Source organism: Talaromyces stipitatus, genomic scaffold (assembly GCF_000003125.1).
Source record: "Talaromyces stipitatus ATCC 10500 scf_1105507295527 genomic scaffold, whole genome shotgun sequence".
NCBI lineage: Eukaryota > Fungi > Ascomycota > Eurotiomycetes > Eurotiales > Trichocomaceae > Talaromyces > Talaromyces stipitatus.
Window position 1 is genome coordinate 70488 of NW_002990114.1, and position 13331 is coordinate 83818.

The 13331-nt window shown below is 44.1% G+C and overlaps 3 protein-coding genes across 3 annotated transcripts in view, besides 3 other annotated features; 2 read left to right on the forward strand and 1 right to left on the reverse strand.

The window, feature by feature from the left end:
- Positions 1 to 203: 203 nt before the first annotated feature.
- TSTA_080900 (uncharacterized protein) lies at positions 204 to 674 on the reverse strand (the record flags this gene model as incomplete). Its single annotated transcript, XM_002477775.1, has 3 exons — positions 204 to 485; positions 530 to 610; positions 660 to 674. 3 exons carry the CDS (start codon positions 672 to 674, stop codon positions 204 to 206), a joined length of 378 nt encoding a protein of 125 aa, XP_002477820.1.
- A 3805-nt stretch (positions 675 to 4479) lies between these two features.
- Positions 4480 to 6465: a mobile genetic element.
- Positions 6466 to 7461: 996 nt separating this feature from the next.
- Positions 7462 to 7482: a sequence feature (AT_rich).
- Positions 7483 to 8062: 580 nt separating this feature from the next.
- TSTA_080910 (uncharacterized protein) lies at positions 8063 to 10048 on the forward strand (the record flags this gene model as incomplete). Its single annotated transcript, XM_002477776.1, has 2 exons — positions 8063 to 8341; positions 8495 to 10048. The coding sequence occupies 2 exons, from the start codon at positions 8063 to 8065 to the stop codon at positions 10046 to 10048; spliced, it is 1833 nt and encodes a 610-aa protein (XP_002477821.1).
- A 68-nt stretch (positions 10049 to 10116) lies between these two features.
- The window catches only part of TSTA_080920 (reverse transcriptase, putative), a gene marked incomplete at both ends in the record, with an annotated part of 3369 nt that continues 154 nt past the window's right edge, over positions 10117 to 13331 (forward strand). The window contains 2 exons of the mRNA XM_002477777.1: positions 10117 to 10780; positions 10820 to 13314. Coding sequence (XP_002477822.1) covers positions 10117 to 10780; positions 10820 to 13314 — 3159 coding nt within the window. The remainder of the gene's footprint in view (positions 10781 to 10819; positions 13315 to 13331) is intronic.
- Positions 10156 to 13311: a mobile genetic element.

A 13331-nucleotide genomic window follows, 5' to 3' on the forward strand; every position in this document is an offset into this window, starting at 1 on the left:
ACTGTTTATCATGCCGCTGGAACTGTCCTTAACACCACGCGTTCTATTGTAACTTCGCGCCTCTGAAAGCATGTTAAAGATGCTAGGCCTACAACGTAACAATTCATTTAGCGTTTCATGTTATTGATTAATGTGTAGCGAAGGTATAGACATCTCGATTCAATCAGTCTGCCAAAGGCTAGCCGGCTGCTAACACGATTCGGTCATATAGCTTCATGTGACTTGGGACGCGCGCTTTTCTTGCTCTGTTGATCAGTATGCTGATGTAAAGGGCTTTTCGTCATCACGAAATCGCTACTCTTTCGGTCTTGAAGGGTTTCATTGGCGTCCTCTTGAACATTACTGTTCCCGGGAACCGAGGCATGAGGGCGTGAAATATTTGAGCGGCGTGGATGAGTCTCACCGGTGTTTAGAACGCCATTATCAGTCGTCTTACCAGTCGCAGTAAGTGCAAAATCTCCAGAGTCGAAGTATTTTCGCTCCTTCTGTTGTCACTTTAGATCCATTCAAGGTAGGACGATTGGCTCACCTGAGACTTGTGCTGAAAAGCAAGTCCACCAGGCGCTCTTCCATATACTTGGCAAATACGTCTCGCAGTTTCGGATGGTAGCTACACGAAATGTCAGCATATTTCACTTCAGAGCAGAATTCGCTTATACATCAGATTTCTCCATTGTTTTTCTCCATTGTTCTTCTCAAGACAAGTTTGTTACCAGCAGCTAAATTGTCAGTTCATCGTGGTCTGAAAATGAAGTTAAAAGGTGATGTCTAAAGTGATGACGTAACAATGGCGTCACTGATTGAATGTGGCGAGGAGAGAATTGGCCTGTTGCTCGACTTGCAAAGTACACTTATACTTATATATACCGAAATGGTTAGAGAAGCAATTCTGATTAATATGGCGTGACTTTTGTGCAATTGTTCAAGTTACAACTACGGACTCCCAGCAGTCCTAAATCACAGATGCAGACCACACGATCCTTCTTCCTGTGGAAAGTGTATTCAGGAAGGGTACGCTTCCACCCCGCTTCCACTATATATGCTGGAAATCGTACAACTGCAACAATTCGCTGCTACACCGAGTCTGAGGGACACTGCAAAGATGAAGTAGTAAAGTCAAGTCACCATGATGACCTCAACGAAGACAACAGCACTGCTGGACAAGATCAGACCCCCAAACGTTAGTTTGCTCTCCAAGGCAATGTAGTTGCGCTACGCTTGGCTTCTCACTGATTATTTTCCAGAAGCTGCTTCGCCTATATCAATCACGACTAATACAAAAGGGGGAAAGGAGAAATACTATAGCCTTAAAAATTATCGTGAAGGGTCAAATACGGAAAGCGGTGAAGTAGATCCTTCACGAAACCAATATGATATCAAAAAGCATAATAAGGATGTCGAAAGTCGGCGACGAACATGCTGAAAAATCGAAAAGACATTGTGCATGGGCATCGTATGAAGAAATTGAAGTGATTCTAGTTACGCTCTTGAACGCTAAATGGACTATATCATATTGATTATATTTTTCAATCCTAACAGCTTATCATAAGTATCAGTCAGGAACTAAGATAAACATGGACACTAAACAAAGATGACTTGAAAGCCCGCTGATAACTATTGGTCTTGGTAACTCCCAAATATCCATTCTGCGGCCGATATAACTTCTAGGATTTGTGGAATCACCGTTGGGGGAAACCCAACCCTCCTTGATTGAGGTACGCTAACTAAATAAGGTGAACTAACGTAATCGGTAAGCGAGCCGCCACTGCAAGTGAGCCGCCATGTCCAATACACTGTAATGACTGATACTATCACAATATTGGTTGAGCCAATCAGCGTATCCATTGTGTTGCTGCCAGAGATCTAAGGCATCAAGCTAATATCTCGGCAAACACCTTTCCCTGAGAAACTCAACGGTGAATGAGAAAACCTAGTTTCCGGATAGAAGCCTGAAACGGCACCTACCCCTCATGAATATTGTTAAGATTCTTGAGGAAGATCTGGTTGCCGAGGATTATGAGCAGTAGTAGAAATATCAGTTGTACGCTCCCCTTTGAGGATTGAAATATCTTGTTGGAGCGTTCTCAACGTTCTTGTCCTTGTGCTTGTTATCTAGGAAACTATCTAAGGAGTGAGGTGTTCTATCCCGTACGGATAAATATCGGCCCGAAAGCTATAATCTTTACAAATATAAAGCGGGCCAGGATCAAAGCTTTGAAAGGGCAAGCGATTATTCTCGTACAATCTGACTTCGTTGTTGAAAATCTCCATAGTAGATTCCCTCTGTGACGGCTTCCGGCTTGGCGCGGCATGTCCTTTATTATCTGGGAATCCTTTGTATGGAGATCTCAGTCAATAAACGTGAGGTCAATCGTGATACGCATTGATTCCATATTGGGATGCCGGCCAGGCAACAGAGATTTGTATGAGACGGACAGTACCGCCAATGAGTGAATATGGATGGAGGCCTACAAATATGGGCTTTCTCCCCTCGATAGATAGTTTCCCTCTTCATACCCAGTTTCTCGTCAACGCTGGCACCCTAGATAGAGAATATCATTCATTTGGATTGGTCGTATGTTACACGAATATGGATGGTGTAAGGAACCGACAACGAGAAGAAATCGGATTCTGATAACTAACTGAGAAACTAGAAGCAAGGATAGAAAACATGAGGACTGCTGATTCTCAGGACAAATCGTGAGCAGGATGAACTCCTTATAAGCTTCATCCTGCCAGCATGGGTTTTCCTATTTAGTACAGCAGTGACATCTAAACATAGCAAACAAAGCGCCTTTGAATGTACAAAGATGTGCAAAGGAAACAACGAGATGCGTAAGGGAAATGGGTGTCAAAGAGTACTAACCATAACACTCTTTCACTTTAAATATGGGGAAATAACGAGATATGGAAAAGGAGAAGGCCCTAGAAAAACCCAACAGTGCGACATCCATTGAGGAATCTACGAAGATTGACTTCCATGCACGTGATATGGTAATATTGATTCGGTCCTATCTTCATTAATTACTGGTTTGATCTTTGTTAGGCAGAACTTACCATAATGTTGGCCCGATAAATCTTTGAGATTGAACCGGAAATCTGATCGAACGTTCGGTCTTCCAGTTATTGTCCTCGGTGGACAGTCCCAAGCGCGGCAGTGGCTATTCTAGCTCTTCACTATCTGAAGAATGATCACAAAAGTACCGGACGCTAACAGCTTTTTGATATGCTTTTTATCGAAGAAAGCTTTCTCGATTGGGTTTTCACAAATTGTCTCAAACTCACTCGCTGAACTATCCACTGGATTATCAGAATAAACTTCATCCTACATTTCCAGAGGACAGTCATCACTCCCGATGCTTTTCTGCCCTTTGATGGCCATTTTGCAATATTTCATATAAACGGCAGTTAACAATCGCGAGAAACGGTGGTATCTAGAGCTCCGAAATGAATAAATGAATATGATTATTGACCATATTCATATTCATGACTTATGAATATGATTAAAATGAATATTATTCATATGAATATGGACCATATTCATATTCATATTCATATTCATGAATATTTCCGGGTGGACTATTTTTCCGCACCAGCAAACAGCCGTGCCCTACATAGATACATATTAACCACCACAGAATCAGCAAATTTGATGCGAGCTTCTTCAGTTTATCTTATATTAGCCATAAGGGTACTAATCACTCTTAAGTATAGATATAGTACTAGTAGTATGAGGTCCTTTTCTTAAAATAATGAGAATCTTGGCTCAAGGAGAAGATATATATATGAAGTTCTCAAGTTCAATCATTAATTCAGTGCATGGCCTATATAATCATGGTGTGTAGTTTAGATAGAGCATTCTAGGAAATGCTTTCTTACTTTGCAAGCGGTAAGTCTACTTGAAATTCTCTAGAATGATTCTTCCACCCATTTGTCACGTATAACATGTATGACTAGCACTATTACATTTCATGTATTCAACTTTAATATAATGTTTACCTTTTTTGTTTACATCATAGCTAGGAATGGATTAGACTAAGTAGCTACGTGACGGACAAAGCTAAATATTGTTTAGTATATAAATTGGGGGAATTAGGCTCTTCTAGATTCCTAATTCTCTTTTCCAAATATCTGTCTCCAAGTATTTCACTTAATATTCCTTCTTGTTCCTTATTTATTACAGAGCTTTGTTTATACCCTCTTCTCATGGCTTTTTCTCATGATTCATCTCCTCAAATAACTCGAAAGAGACCTCATCGCGATTATAATGCCTTGAATAATAGCATAGTTTCTGACGCTTTTCCATGGCGCGATGAAGCAGATACTCTTAACTCTTCCTCCCCTGAATCTCTACCTTCTGATATGTCTACTCTATCTAATAAGCCTGTGCCTGCACCTTACCAAAACATATCTTCTGACGAACTGAGTTTGGTACTATCTAAATCAGCTTCACAAGGATTGAAGTCTCCTCAACAGAATTCAGACAATTCTTCTCAATTGGACCAAGAGAGTGAGTTCGATGAGACTCCAACAAAAAAAAGAAAGAGATCACGTACTAGCTGGACTACTGACTATTTTAATGCTATAGGCCTTAAGACTACATGGTGTCCTAAAGGAGGCCATCACAGAAATAATAGACTTCTTTTATATAAGCAATGCAATTAGTCATCAAAGGACTCTACTTAACAGGATACTACAACCAATTTAGCTACACACCTTTATAAAGAACACCATATTAAATAGAACACAATTACACCTCCAGCTGGGCCTCTTGATATATTCATAGAACCAGCTAAGTCTGGACTTGATCCCATGCAGGCTCTTCTTCGCTAGGTAATTGAAACACAGCAGTCTTTTACAGTTGTTAAACATCCTACATAGAAAGAACTCCTTAAGAGTCTAAATACTAACTGTCCTATCAAAACTACAGATACTCTTTAAAATTGAGTTTAGAGTGAATATTTGAGTTGGAGGAACTGGTTAAAGCAGGACTTAGCTGATACCTGCCAATCGATTTCACTTTCACTTGACATCTAGATGTTAGATAACTAGATATTATTTCTTGCTGTTGTCGGCCATTAGCTCACTCCAGAGTTTAAGCTTCGAGAAGATCTTCTTAAGTTTAAAGAGATTGATGGATTACACTCTGGCAAAAATCTGTCTATAATTGTCAAAAGTATACTTGAAGTGTTTTAAATCGAATATAAGCTTCTAATAATCACCAGAGATAATGCTGGAAACAATCTAACACTCTGCGATTATCTTTATGCAGACCTATTAAAAGATTTTGACAAGGAAGATAGTCTATTCTGTATAAAACCACTTATGTGGTTCTAGGGTTAGAATAGCTTCATTGGATGTCTTACATATATACTAAATCTTATCTGTAAGGATATTCTAGTATTCTTAAAGACTGGTACAGTCCGTGATGCATATGTTATACTTAATGAGATGCCATCACAGAAGGATCATTCACCTAAAACACTAATTTCAACGAAAGATGCTATTATTAAGATCCGTCTTTTAGCCTTATGGATTAATAATAGCCCCCAGCGAAGGCAGGCATAGAAGGATATCTCTCCCTGCAAGTAAATCAATTATAATATTGACACTTGCTAGAATTCAATATACAATATGGTCTCTGAAGCTCTTCAACTTCAAAAAGAAGTCACTCAATTTATTCGTGAACATCCAGACATTCAAGAAATATAACCAACAGATAGTGACTGGTCAACACTAAGACAAATTCAGAAGGTCCTGAAGCCATTCTAGGATCATACCAACTCTATCTCAAAACATTGCCCAAGCATCACTAAAAGCCTTCTAATATACTGGAGTCTTGATGATATTCTTGACAATATCAAAAATAACAAAGGCAACTTTCAAGAGATTACTAAGGAGATTCAAAATGCTGTTGAAGGAGGAATCCAGAAAATGAATAAATTCACCAAGAAGATAGATTCCAATATTATCTATTACATGGCTGCTATTCTTGATCCACAGGTTAAGACCTCCTTCATCCAAGCTTAAATGAGCAAGTCTGATGCAGATGTGATTGTTTCTGATATATGTGAATATCTTAAGAAATAATATCCTGCAAGCCCTACCTCTTCCTCTAGCGCAGAGCGTCCACCAGGTATGCCAGGGATATTATGGAAAAAGCTCAAAAAAATCCAGCCTCTGCAATCTGCAGACATAATATCAGACATTGATTAATACCTAGATTTAAGCCCCAAGATATGGTCTCATAGTATGATAGAAGATAGGGATCCTAACTGGATATTAAAATGGTGGAAAGCAAATGCCTTTAACTACCCCCTAATGTCAAAAGCTGTACAAGACTATCTTCCTATTCTGTCTACTAAAGTAGGCGTTAAGAGATTATTTAGTAACGCACGAGATGTTCTAGGTATTCGGAGACACTGCTTAAATTCTGAGACATTTAGATGGCTGATGTTCCTTAAGGGACAATATAGTAAAGAACGCCAGGACTCAGCATAAAAATGTTTAGGATTTAGGAAACAGGGTTTTCATCAAATTTTAGTAAGCTTGCTATTTGTATATAGTTTTTCTGTAAGTAACTATTCAAAATTGATCTTAGGAGCGAGTTCAAGATTCAGCTGCCTCCCTTATCTTTTGTGGATATTCATGAATATTCATATATTCATGAATTTAGTGAATATGAATACAGGTCATATTCATATTCATTTAATTCATATTCATATTATTCATATTCGCAAATATTCATGAATATTGTGGGTGCATCTGCACTAGTACTAGTACGATAGGCTTCCTAACTTGGAATATGGGTTCAATTGGGTAGTCTTAAGTTTGTCTGTCTTTTCTATCTTTGACCCCGACGCGTAAGGGATTCCTGGTGTAGTGTTGGAACGCAATACGCTATCCCTAATTGGGAATCCATCATACTATAACATGAAGAAATTTCGAGAACTAGGTTCACATACTGACGAGATATAGACATCCAATCAGCTCTATATGGCTATATCTAGAAGGTTCGACTGGATGTCATCTCATGATCTAGTTTGTACAGGACCTCACATATAAAAGAGGTCAACATTCCTGACAAGTTTTGTATTAGAGAGTGTGCATCAATACATAGAAATTCTCAACTCTAAGTTCTTATTATTTGCCTATATTCCGTATCCATCCTAGCGTAACCGAGCTCCAACATGTAGCCTTCATCACGTGATTGAAATCACGTGATGTCAGTTATCCAGATCTCGACTGCATCCTCGCATCCAACAAATATGAATATTATTCATATTCGTTTCGGAGCTCTAGTGGTATCCTTGCCAGGGTGCCTGATAGATAGTGATTAACGTAATTCACAAGCGAGCCGCCACCACAAGCGAGCCGCCAGTTCGAATCCGCATGCAAAATGATACTTCTCACGGTCTGATAATTCAACAATTTTCTTAGAAAATGTACGTTGGGAAAGAGATATATATTATAATATTTATACTCTATACTACGTACTTAAAATATACTCTATATAACGTTCAGACGGTTAGCCAGCTGCCTAAATGGGCCACATTTCACGCTGCTTTGAGCGGCTCACTAACCGCCAAGCCCTGCCAAGACCCAGCTTCCGTGCGACCTCTGTTCTTGCCACGCACTTCTCCCTTCCCACCACGTTCCATTTTCCACGCCATTATAAGATCATGTGATTGCGGCCCTGGACATGGCAAAGCCCTAATGACTCAGCGCTCAGTTTCTGGATCACTCAGGACTGTAGTCTTCCTGTTTCTCCATCCTTGTGACTTCCAAGGGTGGAGTCGCAGACTGTAGGAGCTCAGGCTAGCTGACCTCTGCTATGTGTTATTATCAATGGCTCTATTCTTCTTTCGACTCGTTAGAAGGGCTCGCCTTATAATGAGTCTCCATCCCCTTTGACGGACAATACAAAAAAAAAAAACCTCGCGCACCTATGAAAACGCACCCACGCAGGTAAAAAGTACTGCTGGAAAGAATCTCAGTGAAAATAGACCTCCTTGACAGTATATTTACCAACTTTCGCCTGCTCAATCGACGCGGTTGAAGCATGGGCCCGAAAAGAGGTAAAAAGGGCACTCCGTGGCCAGAACCACGGTTTGCAGATGACCCTGATATACGCGCATATGTAGCTGCAGCCATCAAAGATCTCGAGGCACTGAAGAAGCACCAAGAAGCACTGGAGATTGGCATGCCCCGTGAGCTCTCTACTTCCGTGGTTGACGCGTTCTTATACCTGGCTCGAAGGGTGAAGAATACGCCTACGAATGAGCAACTAGCGCAGCGGCTCGCGAAGGTCGAATTACACGTGGAAAAGACGCAGAAAGAGGTATCTCAGGCCTCTCGAGAGATTACTACGACCAAAAGCAACACGAACCGCCTGGTGGAGGCAATATGCCACCCAACATCCCCAGGGACACGTACCGCGAAAAATTCTCCAAGCTTCAGTCACGTGACAACTAGCTCAGAGTCGTACGTACAGGCCTGGGGACGTAAGGTGCCCTCGAACCCTCCCACGGTCCCTAGCGTGGGATTGAGTAGTGGAGGAAGCTTGCCATCAACCCCATATCCAAGCCAGGAGGACCTAGAGGTCTATCTGGAACATACCGATCCAAATATCCTCAACCCGATACGTCGATTCCCGGATAAGGTGGTGGAGAAGGCAAATCTCGCAATACGCAGCACTCAAGACACCACCATCGCACATCGACGAATTGCGGCAGCCCATATACTACCTAGTGGTGATATTATACTCTTACTAGGCACAGTGGACGACGTCGACCAGCTTACCCGCAAGAAGGACTGGATTAGGGCATTCGGAAACGAAGCACGTATACGAAAACGTACATGGGGCGTCGTCGTACACGGCGTCAACACGAATATCAACCCCAAACAGCCTCAATTCATAACCACGCTTACCTCAGAGAACGCCCCGGTGTTCGCGCAGCTTCCAGCCTCTATGAATGTCACACACACGGGCTGGCTCCTAAGCGAGTATAAGATCAAGGAACAGAAGCTCACAAATGCCCACCTTGTAGTCATATTTGATGATGAAAGGATTGCTAATTTTGCAATCCAACGCGGCCTTATTATTAAGGGAAGACAGCACAATGTCTCAATATACGACAAAGCAGCCAATCTCCAGCAGTGCTTCAAGTGTCAGATGTATAAACATATCGCCAGGCACTGTCAGCGCCAGATCTGCTGCACGTACTGCGCTGGATCTCATGATACAGGGGATTGCCCTACACCGAAAGAGAAAGAATACGCTAAATGTGCTAATTGTACCGCAGAAAATGTCCATATCAAAGATCCTGCCAAGAGACTCAATACGAAACACTTTGCGTACGCGAGGGAGTGCCCGATACGAGCTACATGCCTCGCAGAGGCACATCAACGACGTACATACGGCCCACAATATCACACTCCTGTGATACGACCTGGCAATAGTCAGCCCGGAGCCATCTCACCAAATAACCCTACACCAGCTGAAGCAGCCAATACAGAGCGAAGTCCTCGCGCACCGGCTCGTACAGCCACCACACGTCGATCTGCCAACTCAAGAAGTAAGAGCGCAGCAGCCGCCCGAAAACGAGTGGCAGAACGATCTGAGCCCGAGCCGATAAGCCCTACATCAGGTGACCCTACCAATAGATCCTCGAAAAAGCCTATGAGAGCGCAGTGGGATAAAGATCTAGTTATAGATGCAGATCCTAATCCTGAACCTAAGACAGGACCTGAGACCCAGATTAAATATACATATAACACACGTGCACGTCAGAATACGAAGCCTCCACCAGGAACCCCGGTTCTGCAATTAGATATTGCTCCACTAGAAATTTCACATGTGCAAGCTGTTAGGACTGTCCGCCAAAGTAAGAGTGTGCGTACGATCCCAGACGATGACTCATCTGAGGATGAACTTACCCAGCCATCAATCCACAAAGCCCCTCAGGATCTAATCGAGCTAGCTCAGGAGGCTGATACGCTAATGACCACGAACCTTGAAGACAGCACCTGGGCTAACAATCAGTAATGTATTGTAACACCAATCGACTACAAATCCTGCAGGCTAACTGCTGGAAATCACGGGACGAGGTCTAGATGCATCTCTTTGGTGAGAGCGAGGTGCAAAATTACGATATCCTGGCTATCCAGGAACCCTACATCAACAAACATACCGACCCACTAACAACATACTCACTAGCGCTCAAGGGCAGCTTCCATATCCTACTGCAGCCCACACCCAAGGAAGAATACAAGAAACGCCCACGAGTCTGTTTCTACGTCAATAGAGGGCTAGATCCAGCCACATGGGAGGTCCAATACCATAATAGAGATCTGAGCACATTGACACTTCATACAGCCGCCCATGGAACCATCCATATTCACAATATATACAATCCAGGAGTCAATAGCAACAAGGAATCTGTAATTAGCGCCCTGCAAACCGCCATGGCACCTAGGGCGCAGCATATTGTATTGGGGGACTTCAACCGACATCACCCGCTGTGGGCGGGCCCGCGGTACCGACATGTTGACGAGGAGGCCACTGAATTGATTAATCTTATGGATAAGCATGGGCTCGAGCAGCTCTTGCCACTAGGCACGATCACGTACGAGAGGGTTAACGCCAAATCTACAATTGATCTGGTGTGGGCATCGCACAATCTAGCCAACCGGGTAGTGAGCTGCGACACCAAGCCAGAGTGGTGGTACGGAGCAGATCATGTCCCAATCTCCACTCAATTTAACCTTACAGCTATACGTGTTCCTCCATTGATTCGCAAGCAGTAGAATGCAACAGATTGGGACCTCTTCCTTAAACTGATGGACATATACAATTGGCACCCAAGGGAGCTCAATGATAATGAGGCGATCAATGAGGCGATCCGCTATCTAGTTGAGGCAATCAATCAGGCAGCTGAGCAAGCGACACCTACAAAACAGATCAGCATCTACTCACGAGCGGGCTACACCCCAGAGATGGCGAAGCTTAAACACCACGTATCTAGGTGTAGACGACACGCACGTCGTATAAATACAGATCAGGCATGGGAGGACTACGCAGAGGCTAGGAAAGAGATGAAACGGCGCACCAATGAGCTCGCACGAGATCTACATCGCCAACGAATTGAGCAGGCAACAGAGTCAATAGATGGATTCTGGAGAATTGCCCGTTGGGTCCGCAATAGGGGCAAACCACGTGCCACGTTTACCCCAACGTTACACTACAATAACACGAGTTACACAGCCCCAAAGGAGAAAGCAGCCCTATTCCGAGAGGTCCTCCACCCAGAGCCCCCGGAGGCAGATCTGTCAGATATTGGGCCACAATATAGATATCCCAAACCGTATACGATGCTACCAATCACGTTAGACGAAGTCCGAACGGCAGTAACCAACGTGAAGCCCGACAAAGCACCAGGGCCAGATGGAATCCCTAATCTGGTCCTACAAAGGCTGCTCCCTACTATCGAGGCCTATCTCGTTAATCTCTTTAATGCATGTCTACGTCAACAATACTGCCCTGACCATTTCCGAAAGTCGACAACAGTCATCCTTCGCAAGCCTGGAAAGCCTGATTACTCTGATCCAAAGGCGTACTGCCCAATAGCGTTACTGAGCACGATTGGCAAAGCACTAGAATCAGTGTTAGCCAGACGTCTCAGCTATCTAGTGGAGCAATATAATCTTTTACCAAAGCAACATATTGGAGGACGTCGCGGCCGCTCATGCGAACTAGCAATCCATCTCTTACTAGAAGAGACCCATAGTGCGTGGAGAGAGGGCTCACGAGTAGCCTCAGGGCTTGCACTTGACGCGGCAGGGGCTTTTGACAACGTCAATCATATAAGGCTGATACACGACCTACGAAAGCGCCAGGTGCCAGATGACCTGATTGGCTGGATTGAGAGCTTTCTAAGTAATCGCCGCACGTCAATCACACTCCTAGAGGGCAATATAGGGGAATTTCTAGTTAATACAGGCATTCCACAGGGCTCCCCATTGTTACCAATCCTATTCCTATTCTTTAATGCAGATCTTATTGAGCAGATACTCGCCGAGTGCCCGGACGTGATTGTACTTGGATATATTGACGACATCTTCATCATGACATATGGGACCTCCGCCGCAGCCAACTGCCACACACTCACCAAAGTACACCAGGTTGCAGAGCGCTGGGAGAGGACACATGCCTCTAAATTTGCGCCTGCCAAATATCAACTTACCCACTTTTGGCGGAAGCACCAAATGGTGCCTAAGCCGAGTGGTAGGCTGGATGTACCTCTCATAATCAAGGGAGTAGAAATTAAGCCTACGGACTCAATCAAATATCTAGGAGTTTATCTGGATACCCACCTCACTGGGGAAGTGCACGTACAGGAGATGAGAAAGAAGGCTGCAAAACTGGTGGCGGGATTAAGCTCAATCGCAGGATCGACATGGGGAACGCCCCTGGTTCATCTAAGGAAGATATACACGGCTGTCCTCCAACCACAGATCATGTACGCGTGCTCCACGTGGTATATACGAGGTGGAAGAGGGTTCACCGGTGCGCAGCGAGCTGCAGAGCAAGCCATCCGATCGATCCAGGATCAGGCTCTTCACCAGATATCCGGCGCGTTCAAACGTACGTCACGACAGGCCCTAGAGGTCTGTCTCCATGTACCACCTGCAGAGCTCACGCTCGCAAAGCTGGCTGAGGAGGCCTGCCTGCGGATCATGACCTCACCACTTCGATCTACGCTTTACCAAATACGTGGCCAAGCCCACTGTAACGACCCATACACGTCGCCACTTCATCGATTGGAAACAGCCATCGACCGCAAACTGGGGAGTGATACTAGCCAACGCATCGAGACAATCTACCCCTTTGTAGTGCCACCGTGGTGGGAGCCACCAGAAGCAAGGATTGACGATACCCGTGAGGAGGCTATCAAGGCTATTGAAGCAATCTCAGGAACAGATACAACAATACAGTTCTTTACCGATGGGAGCGGCTTTGACAATGGGATTGGGGCAGCGGTCTACTCATCAATAGGACAGGCTTATAAGCCAGTAGGCTCATCTAACACACATACTGTTTATGCAGGGGAACTGGAGGGAATCGATGCGGCATTGGAAATCCTACTCCGAAGCCAGCCATGCGATGACAACCCACACGAAGCCACAATCTACACAGATAATCAAGCCGCAATACGCGCCACGTGCCAGCCAGGGCGGTCCTCTGGGCAGTATATCCTTCGACGGATCGTACGACACCTGGGCCTCCTACGCGACAACCGATCTCGATGGCGTGTACGACTACAGTGGGT